At 41.2% G+C, this 17,235-nt stretch overlaps 1 protein-coding gene across 1 annotated transcript in view; it reads right to left on the bottom strand.

Moving 5' to 3' along the window:
* The window catches only part of CHN1 (chimerin 1), a 124,432-nt gene that overhangs the window by 73,040 nt on the left and 34,157 nt on the right, over positions 1-17,235 (bottom strand). The window contains exons 5-6 of the mRNA XM_077272664.1: positions 12,481-12,512; positions 10,278-10,391 (exon numbers count right to left, since the gene is read on the bottom strand). Coding sequence (XP_077128779.1) covers positions 10,278-10,391; positions 12,481-12,512 — 146 coding nt within the window. The remainder of the gene's footprint in view (positions 1-10,277; positions 10,392-12,480; positions 12,513-17,235) is intronic.

Raw genomic sequence — 17,235 nt, 5'->3', positions numbered from 1 at the left:
GTAGCAAGCTGAGCCTTGCGAGTAGAGTCCGGGTACAAGAAGAAGCATCCTTCGGAGGATTCCTCCGGCTTTTCACAACCCAGTTTAGCTTCTCTGACCGATCTCTCACTATATGCAATCAGACCTGGCAATCAAGCAGATCTAGGCAGGGAGAAACCAGCAGATGCAGGCTAGCAGATTACGGTCCCGTTGTCTGACGCATTTTTAGTCCATAGGGTTTTAAAATAAAACATAGCTTTCTGAAACGTGACAGCAGGGAGTGATGACAGCCGTACTCACTTTGTAGTGAGTGGGGACTATAACCGCTCCCTGCACCATCCTGATGGCTGGAAGTGAGCAGCTGCAGAGAAGATATAACTTCATTTTCTCCCTGCAGCCACTGCCGACTACACAGGATTTATACACTAGATTTCACGAAGCCCAAAGCTGTGGCAACATAATATCCCTGACACAATTAACTTCAACCCTAATGACTACTATACTCCGACATTGAATTTCGTATTCCGGTTGCTAAATTAGATATGGTCTAAAGAAGACTGCCTAAATAAAATCTCTATATGCCTCGAGCAAGGTGGTTTTGTCAGTACTAAAGCCATCTTATTTTTTTACAGCTGACTTACATTTTCACCAGGCTTAATCTTAAATGAGATTTCTTATCTCAAAATGAGAAGAGACATAGCACCAGAATATGCCATCACTTTCTAACAAGGAGTCTCAAGAATCATCCAAGCGCCAAGGCCCTTTTACAATTTTTCCTTTTACAGCAAATGCTGCATCCCCTTTCATTCTTAGGATTGGTAGCAGTCCGATCCTTGATGTTTGGAGATATGAGAAAGAAAATTTTAAAGTTCTCCCAAACATTTTTTTTTTTTTTTTTAGAGAGAAAATTCCACATTTAGAATAACCATAGATTTCTAAGTAATAGATCCAGTGAAGCAAAGGAAATATTTGAGGTTAAATTATTAAACCAATAAAGCACAAACTGTATTAAAATGTGTTATGTCTTATAAACCCAGGTAGGTATATGCAGAAAATGACATGGAACACGACACTAGATCTAGGCATAGCCCTCGCTCTGGTCACAATCGGATTCTGCACACGCAAACCCATAAGCTAGCAAGCAATAATTACAAGAATTTTACTAAAAAAAATTACAGGGGAACAAAAAGTACAAACAAGTTCTTAAGATTTTAGCATAGTGGAGTCATTGAACTCAGCCACTCGAATATTCTCCTAACTGCACTGTCCATGTAGCAAACCTTCGGAAGGAATGCACAAGGGAATTATAGGGTGATTTTAGGGATGGATGAACAAATTTTAAAGAAATAGCCAAGATAAAGGTTAAAAATTCTACAATAACATATTCTTTGCAGCCTTTGATATGAAAAGCAAGAGAACAATCAGTATATGATTGCAGAGATGAGGAAAAGATATGTACTAAAGTAGGATAATGGAGCACGGCTCAGGATCTTACAAGACTCTAAGCTTTATATAATGTTAAAAAAAAAAAACATACTTGGCATCCAAATGATTATACTTTGGAGTTAAAGGTGCCCAACTTTAATTTTAAGGTGGCAAAATTAATAACAAATATTAGAAAGTGTTTACATTGTGGACCTGCCCATGTTTACATTCTGGATTCCTGCCACTGCCAGTAGAGGGAGCTAGCTGCACATAGTTATACATTTCTACTTAGCATAATTAGCTCATATGCAAATGATACTTTAAGTGCTCTAGGCACGTGCTAGAGCACTATTCCTGTCCAGTGCCACCTCTGTGCTGTCAGTCAATCAGGAGTAACCGGTGACTGAGAACGGAATAGAGCTGCAGTGACAGAGGCTTCAGATCTACGAATAGTTCTTCACCCTGTTTTGCAGATCAATTCAAATGCTGATTTCTCATTAAATGAGGAACAGACTGGTCATGTAAAGGTATTGCTGGACTTGTCTTCGAAAGAGCTACATGTGCATATAAATATTTTGGGGTGTGAAATCCTGCTAACAGATTCCACATAAGTCCTGGGCACCTCCTTTAAAGAAGTTGTCCATTATTATTTAATTACCTATCCATAGGAGAGGTTATCAATGTCTGATTGGTTGGGGCCAACACCCAACATCCCTGCTGATCACTAGTTATCAGTGTCGGCCACCGGCCGGAAATACTCACTTGTGGAGCTGGCCGTCTTCCGATAGTGGCAAGGACCACCATTTGTATCTGGGAAGGCCTTATTTATCTTCAGCATTCAGGACCTTAATCATCATACTATCATGAAGCTGCCAGACAATTATGACGAATTGATTGGGCAGTTAAACTTTGCAATGATTTTCCACAGGCCTGCTGACTGTGTGGAAAGTCTTGGTCCAGTAGACAAAGGTCACAAAAAGGTGGCTGCTTTGCTTTTGGCACTTTTCCTGGACCATATCTGATGTCCCACGTTCAGCATGGAGCTGCACTGGCTTTCAGGTAGTAGACCAGGCTCAAGGTGCTGGAGGAGGCGGTTGAGGAAGAGGCGAGCCAGAATCTTCCCAGCAGTGGACAGTGGTTGTCGAGAGAAAAATTTTATGTAGGGGCTACATAAATTGTTTGGTTGCAAAGCCACAATCTGTCAATTTTAGTTCAAGTACATAAAGACAAATGTTGTTCTTCTGAAGCAAAGACTTCAGCTGGATCAACCAACCACCGAATTACAATGCCCGGACCTATTGTTTCCCAGGGAGATAAGCTGCTGGTAGAGGTGTCTGGCCGCATCCTACCTCACTTTGACAAATGCATGTATGGCCTAAAATGAGCATGCATATGTATTGAGGGGGGGGGGGTATCTGGAGAAAGCTGCAGCAAACTGGTGCATGGCCGCATCTCCGCAGTGCTGGGTGTTCTTGACCTTCCAAGGGTATTTCTGGATTGCCTCAATTAAAGAGGTCGCTCTGGACAAGCATATTTTGGAGATAATATTTTATATATTTACAAAAAAGTGTAGAATTTCAAACAATTTCTTAGAATAAGGCACATAAGGGACTAGAAACCATGGCAACGTGACACCATAACAATCATTGAAGGAAGAAAAGAACAGAAGGATCTGAAACACTAACACCTACTGTTGAGAAGGCTAATTGTTTTCTCCATCTTCCCACATACCACAAGAACTGTGTAGAAAAGCTTTTTGAAATCTGCAAGTTTTGTACATGTTCCTGTCAAATCATCCTTAAACTCCTTAAAACTCTCCTTATTGTTAAAGGGCCAGACATGCAACTCACACTGTGTTTCTCCGCAGAGATGCCACACTGCACATACACATTTACACACACACTGCACATACACATTTATACACACACACTGCACATACACTGTACATACGCATTTATACACACACGGTAGCACCGTACGCAGTGAAGAGGCAGTGACCCACAAAGTTCAAACACAAAAGTCTCTTTAATGTGTTTCCTCGTAGCATTAAAGTCCAATTTACACACAAGTGGCATACCATCAGTGCTCAGTTCATAGCACTACACATCATATGGCTTTTAGATTGCAGTCCCTAAACACGCCGGTACTCTCCTTGTCCAGTATCCGTGGGGCGACCGCACATCATATTACAGTCTCCAAACACAGCTTAACATGTTGCAGACACTACACACGCCAGTGCTCCTCTGACTAGTTCTCGTGGGTGTCCTGCACTGCTGTATCCTAGTCTCTTTACTCACACAGTCATACACAGCCCAGGATATCCTCTGGATAGCAGCCGGGCACCATATCCACCTGTTTGCAATCGTTACACATGCCAGTCCTCTTTCGGGCACATGACATCCACCTCCAGCTCACCACCGGGCACAGGACTGTCAACATCCGAGACTAGTTACCATGGACGACTTGAATCACTGTATACGCTGCGGGAGCCGGGCTATTCAGCTGCTGGCTCCGCTGGCCTGTGCTGCTTCACACACACAGCCAGCGCTCTGCAGGCCTCTGCTCTGCACAAGAGCACACACCAGACTGACAGTGTCGCTGCACCTGAAACACCCCATCCTGCATGGAAAACCTGGACCGGAAATCTGTGACTCCCAGCACACCTATGGACTTCATCCGTCTCCATGCACAACCAGGGGAGAACACACAGCGACCCCTACCTGTGACATGAGTCACTGCCTCACAGACATTTACTCACACACTGCACATACACATTTACACACACACACACACATACACACACACACACACACACACACACACACACACTGCACATACACATTTACCCACACAAACACACGGCACATACACATTTATACACACACACACAAACACATTGCACATACAGATTTATACACAATGCACATACACATATCAGCCTGTCTCTCTTCAATTTCTCTAGACTCCTGCAGTTACGACCGTTGGTGACATCATGATCATATGACAGTGATGCCATCAAAGGTCCCTAAGCAGTCTTAACCTCAGAATAGAAATTCTGGGGGCCTCTAAGAGAGTGGGGCCTTGAGAAATTGCATACCAGCCTGTGCCTGTCTCCTAATTAGATCCTCTAGAGTCCTGCAGTTATTTTGGGAACATCATAGCCACGACTGTGATGTAACCAAAGGTCCTTAAGCAGTTTCAACCCTGGAATTGAAATGCTTGGGGCCCCTCAGAATGGGGGCCTTGAGAAATTGACCAGTTTGCCCTCCCCTTCACCACCAAATACCAATCCTGACTGTAACTAGGGCTTATTTTTAAAGTAAAGCCATTATTCAAGAATACTCCAAAAATCATGTAAACTCATGCTACGGCTTATTTTTGGGGAAACATGTTGTGCTATGATCAAGCAGTGGACAACCCCTTTAATAGGATGCAGTATGACATCACAGGTCTGTATTTGGGTCTACAGATACGTATGTATCACACACACACATTTTTTCTTATTTATACTTGCATCAGTGTATTAAATACTGTCAACAAGCCACACGTTGTACCTCGTCAGCTTTCCGTCCATATTATAATTATTACTTGCTCAGTCCCACTTGCTCAGAGGTAGATCGTAATACAACTTTCAGGTTTGGGTCAAGGAATAGTGATAAGTTTCCAGCTTTAGATTCAGAGTCATGATAAAATGTCAATTATAGTCAGTGCAGTTAAAGAGTAACCAATGCTTTAATATTTATAAAAAAAATAAAAATAATAGTACACATGAAAATAAGTAACTCTGCAATATATCTTATCAGTGAAATCTGCTTCTTCAACCAGAACTGATCATTTATTCTCAAAATTCTAAATTCACGGGTAAAATCCGTATTCAGTGATGACAGACTGTCCCAATACTGATATAGGAGATGACCGATTAGATTACGTATAGAGAGCGTAGCGGGAGGGAACAGCTCGGCTTCCAGCTCCTTCCTCTCCATAGGACTTCATGAGCACCAACTGCCATCTCCCATCTCAGTAATGTAAAAATCTGTCGACAACGAACACAGAATTTACCCGGGAATTGAGAATTTTGAAAATAAATTATCAGTTCAGTTCAAAAGAAAGAAGCAGATTTCTCTGATCAGATACATTTAAAACTTTCTTATCTGTACCTGTACTACTGATTTATGAAAGAAAAATTAAAACAAAGATTACACTAAGCACAACGTATCTAACTGAAATTGCACTTGCAGAGAATCTGTCACTAGGTCAGAAGCAGACGTCTTCGCTCTCATTTTATTCCCGCTGCTCCCCAGGGTATTAGTTTATTTTATTATTTAGGAGATTTTTTTGCATTTTGTGTATGAGCGCTATCTGTGCTTTTCAAGGACAGCACTCGTATTTGTGATAGTCCATAGGGATGTACACACCGGAAAATAATGTAGACATGCCAGATTTTGATCCGAGCGTCGTCTGAAAATCCGCAAGGTAAATCTAAGGGTCCATTGGGGTTATAAAAAAAAACAAAAACAAAAAAAAAACAACAAACCAAAAAATGGACTGTAGTTGGTTAACATCCGAGTGCTATCCAATGATCGTGGGATGTCACATAGGACATTTTTCCTCCACGTATGAGAAAAACGGTTGATACTGAACAATTTTTTTGATTAGAGTTTTATCAGTGTGGCTTGTTTTTCTCGCACGTGGAAAATAATGACATGTGAAGGAGGCCTATATCAATGTTACATAACGAATTGAATGGTTTTGCTATATTCACTGGACAGGGTCTGATTTTAGCCTGGGGATACACTGCTAATAAACCGCACAAGCTTCTTCATAACTATCAGGTTCCATGTAATAATGCAGAGCACATTCAATACTTGCTTTCTACCTGTGCTGCAGGAAGTACATGACCCTGAAAATCATGATCCCATACAGCTGTAGAGATGGGGCACATTGGCGCGGTGGCTCTAGATAAGCGCTGCTGGATATTACTGCATTATTGGGTGCCCTTCGGTCAATGCTGAGGACTTGTTACTCATAGCAATGCTTAACATTTCACGAGTTTCAGAATCTTTCTGCACAATTATCTGCAGCGAGCAGCTCATATAAAGCAGCGTGGGCAGAATAATACCTGTATTACCTGACACATCTTATTATAGTTTATTACATTGTTCTACCGGGACAGGAAGATTGGAATAAAGAGTCACCGAGCTTTAGTGAAATCTGTCTATACATGTAGGGTGGGGGATATCGCACTTGTGATCCAGCCGGCCTGTGAATCTCATGCCCTCTAACAATTCACAGCTCATACGGACACTCGTAGAGATCTTCACATGTGAACAGTGACTGCTAGCTTACAAATTAGAGTGACAGAAGGGCCCCACTGAATTTACATACTCGTTACTCATTAATGGCCACAGACATATTGATTCTATATTCTGGAGAGACTGAGCCATGGAGAGGAAATGACGAATGGGGCTCAATATCAGGAGACTCTCTGCTGGGGAATGTCCGTGTGATAGGGAAGGAAGAGAACGTGCTCAGATGACGTGTTACTGAGTATCTTCGGCGTGATCGGATGATATTTTCAAGCCCCTGCGGCTTCATGTTTTGCGGCGGAAGGCAGCCACAACACTTGCAGGGACTGACTGTTTGTTAGGCAATGCCCCCATGTGTTGCAGCTCTCTACTGCTGCAAAACACCCAGCCGCAAGGACTTGAAAATATCATCCGAGCACACCGAAGATACTCAGCAACACGTTATCCCAGCACCTTCACTCATCACTATTCACTACTCATGAACATTGCAGGTCCTAGGCACATCAATCTTTAATAAACCGCCAATATTAGTGATTTAAAGAAAAAAAATAAAATGATATATACAGCTCTGGCGAAAATTAAGAGACCGCTGCAAAATGTTCAGTTTGTCTGATTTTTCTCTTTATAGGTCTATTTTTGAGTAAAGTGTAAAACGTTCATTTATTCTATAAACTTCTGACAACTTATCTCCGAAGTTCCAAGCAATAAATTTTGTATTATTTTTCTGAAAAGGAGAAAAGGTCAAAATTTAAGAAAAAAACTCCAGTGCTTTCAGACCTCAAATAATGCAAAGAAAACAAGTTCATAATCATTTATAAACAACAATACTAATGTTTTAAACTCAGGAAGAGTTCAGAAATCAATATTTTGTGGAATAACCATGATTTGTAATCACAGCTTTCATGTGCTTTGGCATGCTTTCCACCAGTCTGGCGCAAAAATGTAAGCGGTTCTTCTTTGTTTGATGGCTTGTGACTGTCCGTCATTCTCTTGATTACATTCCAGAGGTTTTCAATGGGGTTCAGGTCTGGAGATTGGGCTGCCCATGGCAGGGTTTTGATGCGGTGGTCTCTTAATTTTTGCCAGAGCTGTATATACTGTATATGCAATTTTTTTTGAGAAGGGACATTTTGAAGATTCCAAAATGAGAAGTATAAAGAAATGCAGTTTGCGAGTAACGTAAACTATCAGACCCTATGCCCTACACGCTGATATAGGACATCATTCTGACCTACAATATTTTAACCTGAAATAGTGTTTCCTGAAAGTAGTTATATTAACTAAAAGGAATGCAGAACCCTCAGATCACATTCCCCCTAAATACAGCCCCCCAAATCAGACGACTCACCCAAAATACAGCCCCCCAAATCAGACAGCTCCTCCTAAATAAAGATCCCCTCTATTAATTGGCCTCCCCCTCACTCGACTTTCCCCTCTCCAGTCTATCCTTAATGCAGCAGCCAGGGTCGTCCATCTGGCTAATCGTTACTCGGACGCGTCTGCTCTTCGCCAGTCGTTGCACTGGCTGCCCATTCATTACAGGATACAATTCAAAGTACTTGTTCTCACCCACAAAGCTCTCCATAGTGCGGCACCCCTTACATCTCCTCCCTCATTTCTGTCTATCGGCCTAACCGACCTCTGCGCTCTGCAAATGACTTTCGACTAACCTCTGCACTAATCCGTACCTCCCACTCCCGACTCCAAGACTTCTCCCGTGCTGCGCCAATCCTCTGGAATGCTCTACCCCAAGACATTAGGACCATCCACAACTTGCATAGCTTTAGGCGCTCGCTCAAAACACATTTGTTCAGAGCGGCCTATCACGTCCCCTAATCAAACTCATTTTATGTTTTTGTGCGTGTGTAACCCATTCACTACTTCCATCTACCCCCACCCCCGGAAGATGGCTGGACCATCACTGTAAATACATCATTGTAAATACACACCTGTACTTTGTATCTCCCCACCTCATTGTAGATTGTAAGCTCTCACGAGCAGGGTCGTCTTATTTTGTCTTATTTTTGCTTTATTACTGTATTGTTAACGTTGTTACCTATGACTGTTGTGTTTGAAACTGTTAAACTGTAAAGCGCTGCGGAATATGTTGGCGCTATATAAATAAAGATTATTATTATTATTATTATCCCCAAATCAGATGATTGACCCTAAGGCCATGTGCACACGTTCAGTATTTTTCACGTTTTTTCGCTATAAAAACGTGATAAAAATGCGAAAAAAGCTTACATATGCCTCCTATTATTTACAGTGTATTCCGCATTTGTTGTGCAAATGTTGCATTTTTTTCCGCGAAAAAAATCGCATTGCGGAAAAAAAAGCAACATGTTCATTAAATTTGCGGAATTGCGGGGATTCCGCACACCTAGGAATGCATTGATCTACTTACTTTCCGCATGTGGCTATGCACACCATGCGGGAAGTAAGCAGATCATGTGCGGTTGGTACCCAGGGTGGAGGAGAGGAGACTCTCCTCCACGGACTGGGCACCATATAATTGGTAAAAAAAAAGAAAGAATTAAAATAAAAAATAGTGATATACTCACCTTCGATGGCCCCGGAGTCTTCCCACCTCTCAGCGGTGCATGCTGCCGCTTCCGTTCCTATAGATGGTGTGTGTGAAGGACCTGCGATGACGTCGCGGTCTTGTGATTGGTCGCGTGACCGCTCACGTGACCGCGACGTCATCGAAGGTCCTGCACACACACACTATCTATAGGAACGGACACCGCTGAGGAGATCGGCTGTCTGCAGGTGAGTATAACCATTTTTTTAATTATTTTTAAACATTCTATCTTTTTGCTATTGATGCTGCATAGGCAGCATCTATAGTAAAAAGTTGGTCACACTTGTCAAACACTATGTTTGATAAGTGTGACCAACCTGTCAGTCAGTTTTCCAAGCGATGCTACAGATCGCTTGGAAAACTTTAGCATTCTGCAAGCTAATTCCGCTTGCAAAATGCTAAAAAAAAACGGGAAAAAACGGGAATAAAACGCAAAAATAAATGCGGATTTCTTGCAGAAAATTTCCGGTTTTCTTCAGGAAATTTCTGCAAGAAATCCTGACGTGTGCACATACCCTAAATACACACCTCAGAGACCAGAATACCCCCTTAATACAGACCCCCAAATCAGACTCATGCAGACGTCTGTGCAAAATGGTGTGAGCACGGACTGCAATGGACAGACTGGTCAGTGGCTATAAAAGCGCTGCTCCAGAGTAGCAAGGCTATGAACGCTTTTTCCCGCGGGTCTAGACAGTTTGACACCTCTGTGTAGGGGGACAGATTCATAAGATGAGCCAGGACTGGCAATAGCAGCTTTAAATTCATACCAAGTTATCAAAAAAGCAAAAATTTTGCTAAGACTGGTTGTTTTAGGCAACAAAGGAAGGATAGACAAGCAAACCTCATGAGTCAGCGCCCCAAATGAATCTTCTTCACTTCCAAATCGCCTAAACATTTCCCAAATGTTGGCAATTAAGAATACATGGTATCAGCCGCTGTAACATGACACGGTCAGCCACAACAGAAATCCTATTTCTTACCTTAAAGCTAAGGTGTACGTTCCAGGTTGCCGCTGACTTTCACGGATTAGGTAACTGCCTTCTGCAACACTCAGTAGTTGGTCTGTTTCTTCCCTTGAAATCATTCCAAAAAATCTAAAAAATACATAAATAAGCAGATTGCAGTCAGATGACACCATATTACATGCTGTATATAAACAGTTATCCACCTTTGCGGACAATTAATTCAGGAGTTTGGGGCTAAAAATCATTTATTCAATTGGATTTAATTACAAATTTAGCACAATTGGCTTTTACAGGCTCTTTGCTTCGCTGCATATTCAACTTTGGTGTGGTCTGTGGCCATATATCAGCTGAGAGGAGCTCAGAAAAAGAAGAGTTACAACCGGTCATTGAATCTGAATGATTTCACTGACAGATTCTCAGTTCATTCATTCTGCAGTCAGCAAAAACAGTGCAACCCGGAGGGTACAGAAGGCAAATCTTTTGGGAAGGCCGGCTTTTTAGGCAATCCCTGCATATGTTGCGGCTGTCGAACAGCTGCAAGAGATGCAGCCACAGCGACAAACATAGTATTCGAGCACGCCGAAGAATGCTCATAACACCTTATACAAGCACGCTCACTCATCACTATTTCTTATACCATCTTTTCCTACTAGATAATTTTATTCACAACATTGAAACAGAGGTTGTGTATACAGTTTAGCAAGCACTGACATTGCTTCCTTCTCGGGACCTTGTTCATGTGTTCACTGGGTATAGGGATAGGGCAGGAGCTGCTGATTCCTAATTCAATCAGATCTGTAAATCCACGTGTGTTCACTGAACCGTGCGGATTGACCGCGTTCAATACATTTCTATTGATGTAATTTTGCTTGCAGAGACGCTAGTCTCCGCAAGAAAAATAGACATGTTGCAGTCTGGAAAGACGCGCCACATGTCAGTCTCCGTGGGTGATCCGCGGGCGCCTTTGTACGCATAGTGTGAATGGGATTTTTTAGAAATCCTATCCCATATGCTGTAACAGCTGGCCGCTGAGGATCACAAGATCCTGCTCTATGAACCTAATGGAAAGCCGCTGTGGCCATGACAAGTTGTGCACGTCTTAGACGGACAACTATTTATCTGAATGGCCACCGTGTAACGCTATAAAAGTCTGACTGGCCAGGTCTTCCTTGGCCATAGAACATCAACTCCGAGAGGAGGAGGGGGATCTCTAATAACCTCCTCACCTAAATGACTCTGTCCTGCTTACAGGATCTTTTGATAGAATGTTACTAATTTTAATCTCCCCGGCTGCATGTTCATTACAGCTGAACTCTTCCTCTGTCTCTGCTGTAAAACAGCACAGAAGGTTATGGCTATATATAGATAATAATTATACACTGGATTCTACCATCTGATAGGTGTTGTGTAACGGTTTACCAGCAGGCAGAAATCAGGTTTGGCCAAAATCTATGTCGGTGGCTCGGTTACAATTCTCAGTTGCAGCTTCCACTGATTTTTGAAAGAAATAATAGGCCAGCATCCAGTGTTATTCTTCCATTAAAATGAAAGACTTCACCACCATTAAAAGCGGCCCATCAGGCTCCTCTGGTGTCCATTGTTATTTATTCATTCATTTTACTCATTTATATAGCGCCATTAATTCCACAGCGCTTTACAAACATTATTGGCACTGTCCCCATTGGGGCTCACAATCTAGAATCAGGTACAGCATCAGAGGTGTCTTATAATTATGTTCTTCGTTTTAGCTTCTGTGCCAGATACAAGAGCTGGATTATCACAATATCCAAACTACTAGATTGTAAAATAAAGTAATTATACGTCAATAATAGTGATGAGCGAATATACTCGTTACTCGAGATTTCCAGAGCACGCTCCGGTGTCCTCCGAGTATTTTTTAGTGCTCGGAGATTTCGTTTTTCTTGCTGCAGCTGAATGATTTACATCTGTTAGCCAGAATAAGTACATGTGGGGGTTGCCTGGTTGCTAGGGAATCCCCACATGTAATCAAGCTGGCTAGTAGCTGTAAATCATTCAGCTGCGGCGAAAAAAACTAAATCTTCGAGCACTAAAAATTACTCGGAGGACACCCGAGCATGCTCAGGAAATCTCGAGTAACGAGTATATTTGCTCATCACTAGTCAATAACTTCTATTACATGAAAATAAAGAAATAGCAGCATTTTAGTAAAAGATGGAAGAAAAAAAGACATACTCACTCTCTCCCATAATACTTTGGTCTGTTTTCCACCTGCAAAATAAACACATCCATAAATAATTATGGTCCATTGATGGCGATATTGTGGTCATAGTACACCATCCTTAGGGTACGTGCCCACTTTCGGGAAGTAGCCTCGCTTTGAACGAAGTGTATTTTCCAAAACACTGCATTCAATCACGCAGGTAAAACCATATGTGTTCATTGAACAATGTGGATTTACCGCATACAATACAGTCTATTGTGAATATTTCTGTTGCAGAGACTAGGGTCTAGGGTTTACGACCGTAGTGTCATATAGAAGCACAGTGGGCATGAAATTTACAGAAATCCCATCCACTGAGCTTGTATCATAGAAGGTAGTGTTTTGGAGGCAGCGCAGGTGAGCTGTCCAAAACACTGCTATTCCAGATTGTGGGCATGAACCCTTAGAGGACCCAGCAGATGAAATCCCGCCTATCCAGGATTTATTTTCTGTATAATAGGGAAGGCTTTACAGATATCCCAATAACATACTATAATGAATAAATTCTCTGATCTCTCTGCTTTCTTTGCCTGACAGCGGTCAGACACAGTCTCACTAGATGGCACAGAATTCAAATCCAACCAGAAGAAGAAAAAAAAAAAAAAAGGTTGCACTCACTGTCCCTTTAAAAATTCTGGACTTTAATGGAAAAACTAAAACATCAGGTTGTATGGTAAGCGGAATGCATTAAGGACGACGGCCGTTTCTCATCAACCTGCGCTACAACGTGTCCTTGCATCAGTACTATAATTTCCAGGGAGCACGCCTGGTGTCTTGGGGTTATATTTGACGCAAATCTTTCCTTCACTCCCTACATCCAATCACTCACTTGCTCATGTCACCCATAAAACTCTTGCTTTAGCTGATAATCACGATAGTGCCAACAACAACTCACTACTAATTAGTCTTCCTCTTGTTAAACTCTCCCTCTGCAATCTATCCCAAATGCAGCAGCCATGGTCATATTCCTGACCAGCCAGTACACCGGTGCCTCCACCCTGTGCCAGTCATTGCACTGGTAGCTTATCTGATAGAACGCAACATATAAATGTATCACACTCACAAAGCTCTACACAGTGCTGCACCGTCCTACATCTACGCTCTCATTTTTTTTTTTTTTTTTATTACCCTACCAGTGATCTCCGTTCTGCTAAAGAACTGAAACGAAAATCCTCCACAATCCAAAACTTCTCACTCTCAACTCCAAGACTTTTCTCGTGGTGCGCCTGTTCTCTGGAATGCACTTCCAATGATCTTGCTCATCACAAGTATCCACAGTTTTAGGCATGCCTTAAAACCCATCTCTTTATGCAGACTTAACACATAACCTCAATAATCTAACCATTCTCACATATTCCTCAAAACCTGGTCCCTTGTATAATCAGTTTCCTCCATGCACTCGGCAGCACTTTGGTAATCAGCTAACATCTGTATATATCTAGATACTGTTTATGGACCTTTTACATGTAAACCCTTATTTACGGAAATAAAAAAATGGCTGGACCATACAGTACAAGCACACAACACATTTTATCAGACATCAACTGGTAAATTCAATTTGCTAGGTAAAATAAGCTGAGTCAAGAATTACCCAAAAGGGTTTGTTCACCAAACACTTTACTATACACCCTAAGCCTAGCTTAAAAAGGGGTCTTTATGAGACAGCCTCTTTGGCATCTATGATGTTCAATGTAGTGAAATGTACATTTTTTAAGCAATATAAGAAAAAATAAATATATTTTGTATTTGTGGCAAGAAATAAACACAAAGAAATCTGAAATAAATTACGAAATCTTGGAGACATCCACAAGGTTTTATTATTTGGCTTCCACTCATGTCTCTATTATTATTTCTTATCTATTTTTTCCTTTTCTCACTTAAGAAGTTTACCAGAACGATACACGCAGATGATACTTTTCCCACAATGAACCTTACTCATGCTGCTCTCTAGAGCTTTGTACAGGTTAATATGTCTTTATATATCTCCAAGGAAACATAACAAATGTGAAACAATGAGCTACATGCAAAAAATAAAAATTAAAGAAGCTGAAGTGTTCATATCAGTGGCAGCGGAGGTGGTGGTGCCGTCAGCTGGGCTGGTGGAGACCATCAAAGGAGCACTGCTGGGTTAAGGGAGTGGGGGATATTACGATGGGGTCTACTAAGAGCCGAGCAAAAGTGTGACTGTGCTTCAACTGTGCTTCAACTGCGCAGGCGCAAGAGTCACAGAGGTCTGTGGATGACGCAGGACGCGTCATCCACATCAATAAGACCAGGAGGATGAGTAGCTGCAAGGATTGAGGAGTCGTCAAGGAGAAAGAAAATAACGCACGCTCACTGGACCGAACCGTATGCCAGATGTGCACAAGGTATTCGTTGGCATATAAAGGGGTGTTGGGGACTTAGATACAGGTCAATGGACTGTGGTGAGAGAGTAGTTAAAGATGGTGGCTTTAGTTTATAATGGGAAAACCTGGTGACTGCTGAAAATAAATCAAATAAGGAGGAGATCAGCCTCTTTCGGTCTCTACCAGAATTCTATAGGGCTTGGTTAATACATAAACATTGCACACGCAAAAATATATTTATATATATATTACATATATATTACATACATACACAGGTACAGACACACACACTGAGTAAAATAAGTATTTGACACACTGCCGAATTTGCAAATTTTCCCACATAAAGAGAATGGAGAGATCTGTAAATTTTTATCGTAGGTACACTTCAACTGTGAGAAAAAGAATGCAAACAAAAAAAAACAAAACAAGAAAATCACATTGTATGATTTTTACATAATTAATTTGCATTTTATTACATGCAACACGTATTTGATCACCTACCAACCAGAAAGAATTTTGGCTCTCTCAGAACTCTTACATTTTCTTTACGAAGCCTCCTACTCTGCACCCATTGTCTGTATTAATTGCCACAGTTTGAACTCGTTACCTGTATTAAAGACACCTGTCCACACACTCAATCACATTCCAACCTCTCCACCCTGGCCAAGGCCAAAGAGCTGTCTAAGTACACCAGGCACAACATTGTAGACCTGCACAAGGCTGAGATGGGCTACTGGTCAACAGGCAAGCAGCTTGGTGAGAAGGCAACAACTGATGGCACAATCATTAGAAAACGGAAGAAACACAAGATGACTGTCAATTTTCCCCGGTCTGGGATCTCACTTCGTGGGGTAAGGATGATTCTGAGAAAGGTCAGGAATCAGCCCAGAATTACACGGGAGGACCTGATCAATGACCTGAAGAGAGCTGGTACCACAGTCTCAAACATTACAGTTAGTAATATACTACAACGTCATGGATTAAAATCCTGCAGAGCACGCAAGGTCCCCCTGCACACGTCAGAACATGTCCAGGCCCATTTGAAGTTCGGCAATGAACATCTGGATGATCCAGAGGAGGCATGGGAGAAGGTCATGTGGTCACATGAGACCAAAATAGAACTTTTTGGTATCAACTCCACTTGCCATGTTTATAAGAAGGATGGGGACAACCCAAACATCACTGTCCCAACCGTGAAGCATGGTGGGGGAAACATCATACTTTGGGGGTGCTTTTCTGCAAAGGGGACAGGACGACTGCACCATATTGAAGGAAGGATGGATGGTTCCATGTATCGAGATTTTGGCAAACAACCTCTTTCCCTCAGTAAGAGCATTGAAGATTGGTCGTGACAGGGTCTTCCAGCATGAAAATGATCCAAAACACACAGCAACTAAGGAGTAGCTCTGTAAGAAGCCACTCCAGGACCAAAACAAATCAAAACATCAGACGCACCCCAACATAAGCCTCAGCAGGAAGGAACAGCAATGTTCTGGATCAAAAGTTGGCCAAAAAAGACGACAGGGCAAAGGTTTACATTATTATTGTCTGTATATATGTTTTTTATGCTGATTGATAACATTGTTCTATTTATATGGTCTTTAAAGTGGTGGGGTTTTCTAGCTCTATTGTGGCTATTGTGTATATTATTATGTCATTTGTGACTTTTTAAGTGTTTTTACTTGTATGTCGTTTGTGTTAATAAAAGCTTGATCTTTATTATTTATGCAATATTGGGTACATTCAATGTGCTTTGCTTCTGTCTGTTTACATCATTTTGACTATACACTGCAATACAATTGCGATCAGAAGATCACAGGTTTCAGTGTCCTAAAAATAACAAACAAAATATATATATACATAGGCACTTACAGTACATATATATTACACACACGTGCAGTGCTTAGAGCAAGCAACCAGTTGACTGGGATAAATATAGTCAAATCTTTGTATTGAGATGCCCGTGACAGTCCATGTATCAAAATATACAATCAACCTATAAGGTAAATGCCCCCCCCCCCCCCCCCCAAGAAAAACATCAGCTTGCCAAAAGGAATTCAAACCATCACTTTGCTCCATTGACAGAAAAAATGTGTTTCAGAATATGGAATAAAAACAAGTTTTTTTTTTATCTATATACATATAAGTTTTTAGTAGTTAAAAAAAAAAAAAAGGTTTTATACCAAATTCCGAAACACATTTTTTCTGTCAATGTGTGTGTTTGATACCGTTGTAACTTAATTTGATATGGAGATTCCCATTGCCAGGTCATTTTTAATACTTAATTAATGACGCAAAAAAAAATAAAAAATTATATATATATATATATATATATATATATATATATATATATATATATATATATATATATATATATATATAT

This window comes from Ranitomeya variabilis, chromosome 7, assembly GCF_051348905.1.
Source record: "Ranitomeya variabilis isolate aRanVar5 chromosome 7, aRanVar5.hap1, whole genome shotgun sequence".
In the NCBI taxonomy this organism is placed as follows: Eukaryota; Metazoa; Chordata; class Amphibia; order Anura; family Dendrobatidae; genus Ranitomeya; species Ranitomeya variabilis.
The sequence above is the reverse complement of the archived record's forward strand: the minus strand, read 5'-3'. Positions and strand labels throughout refer to the sequence as shown.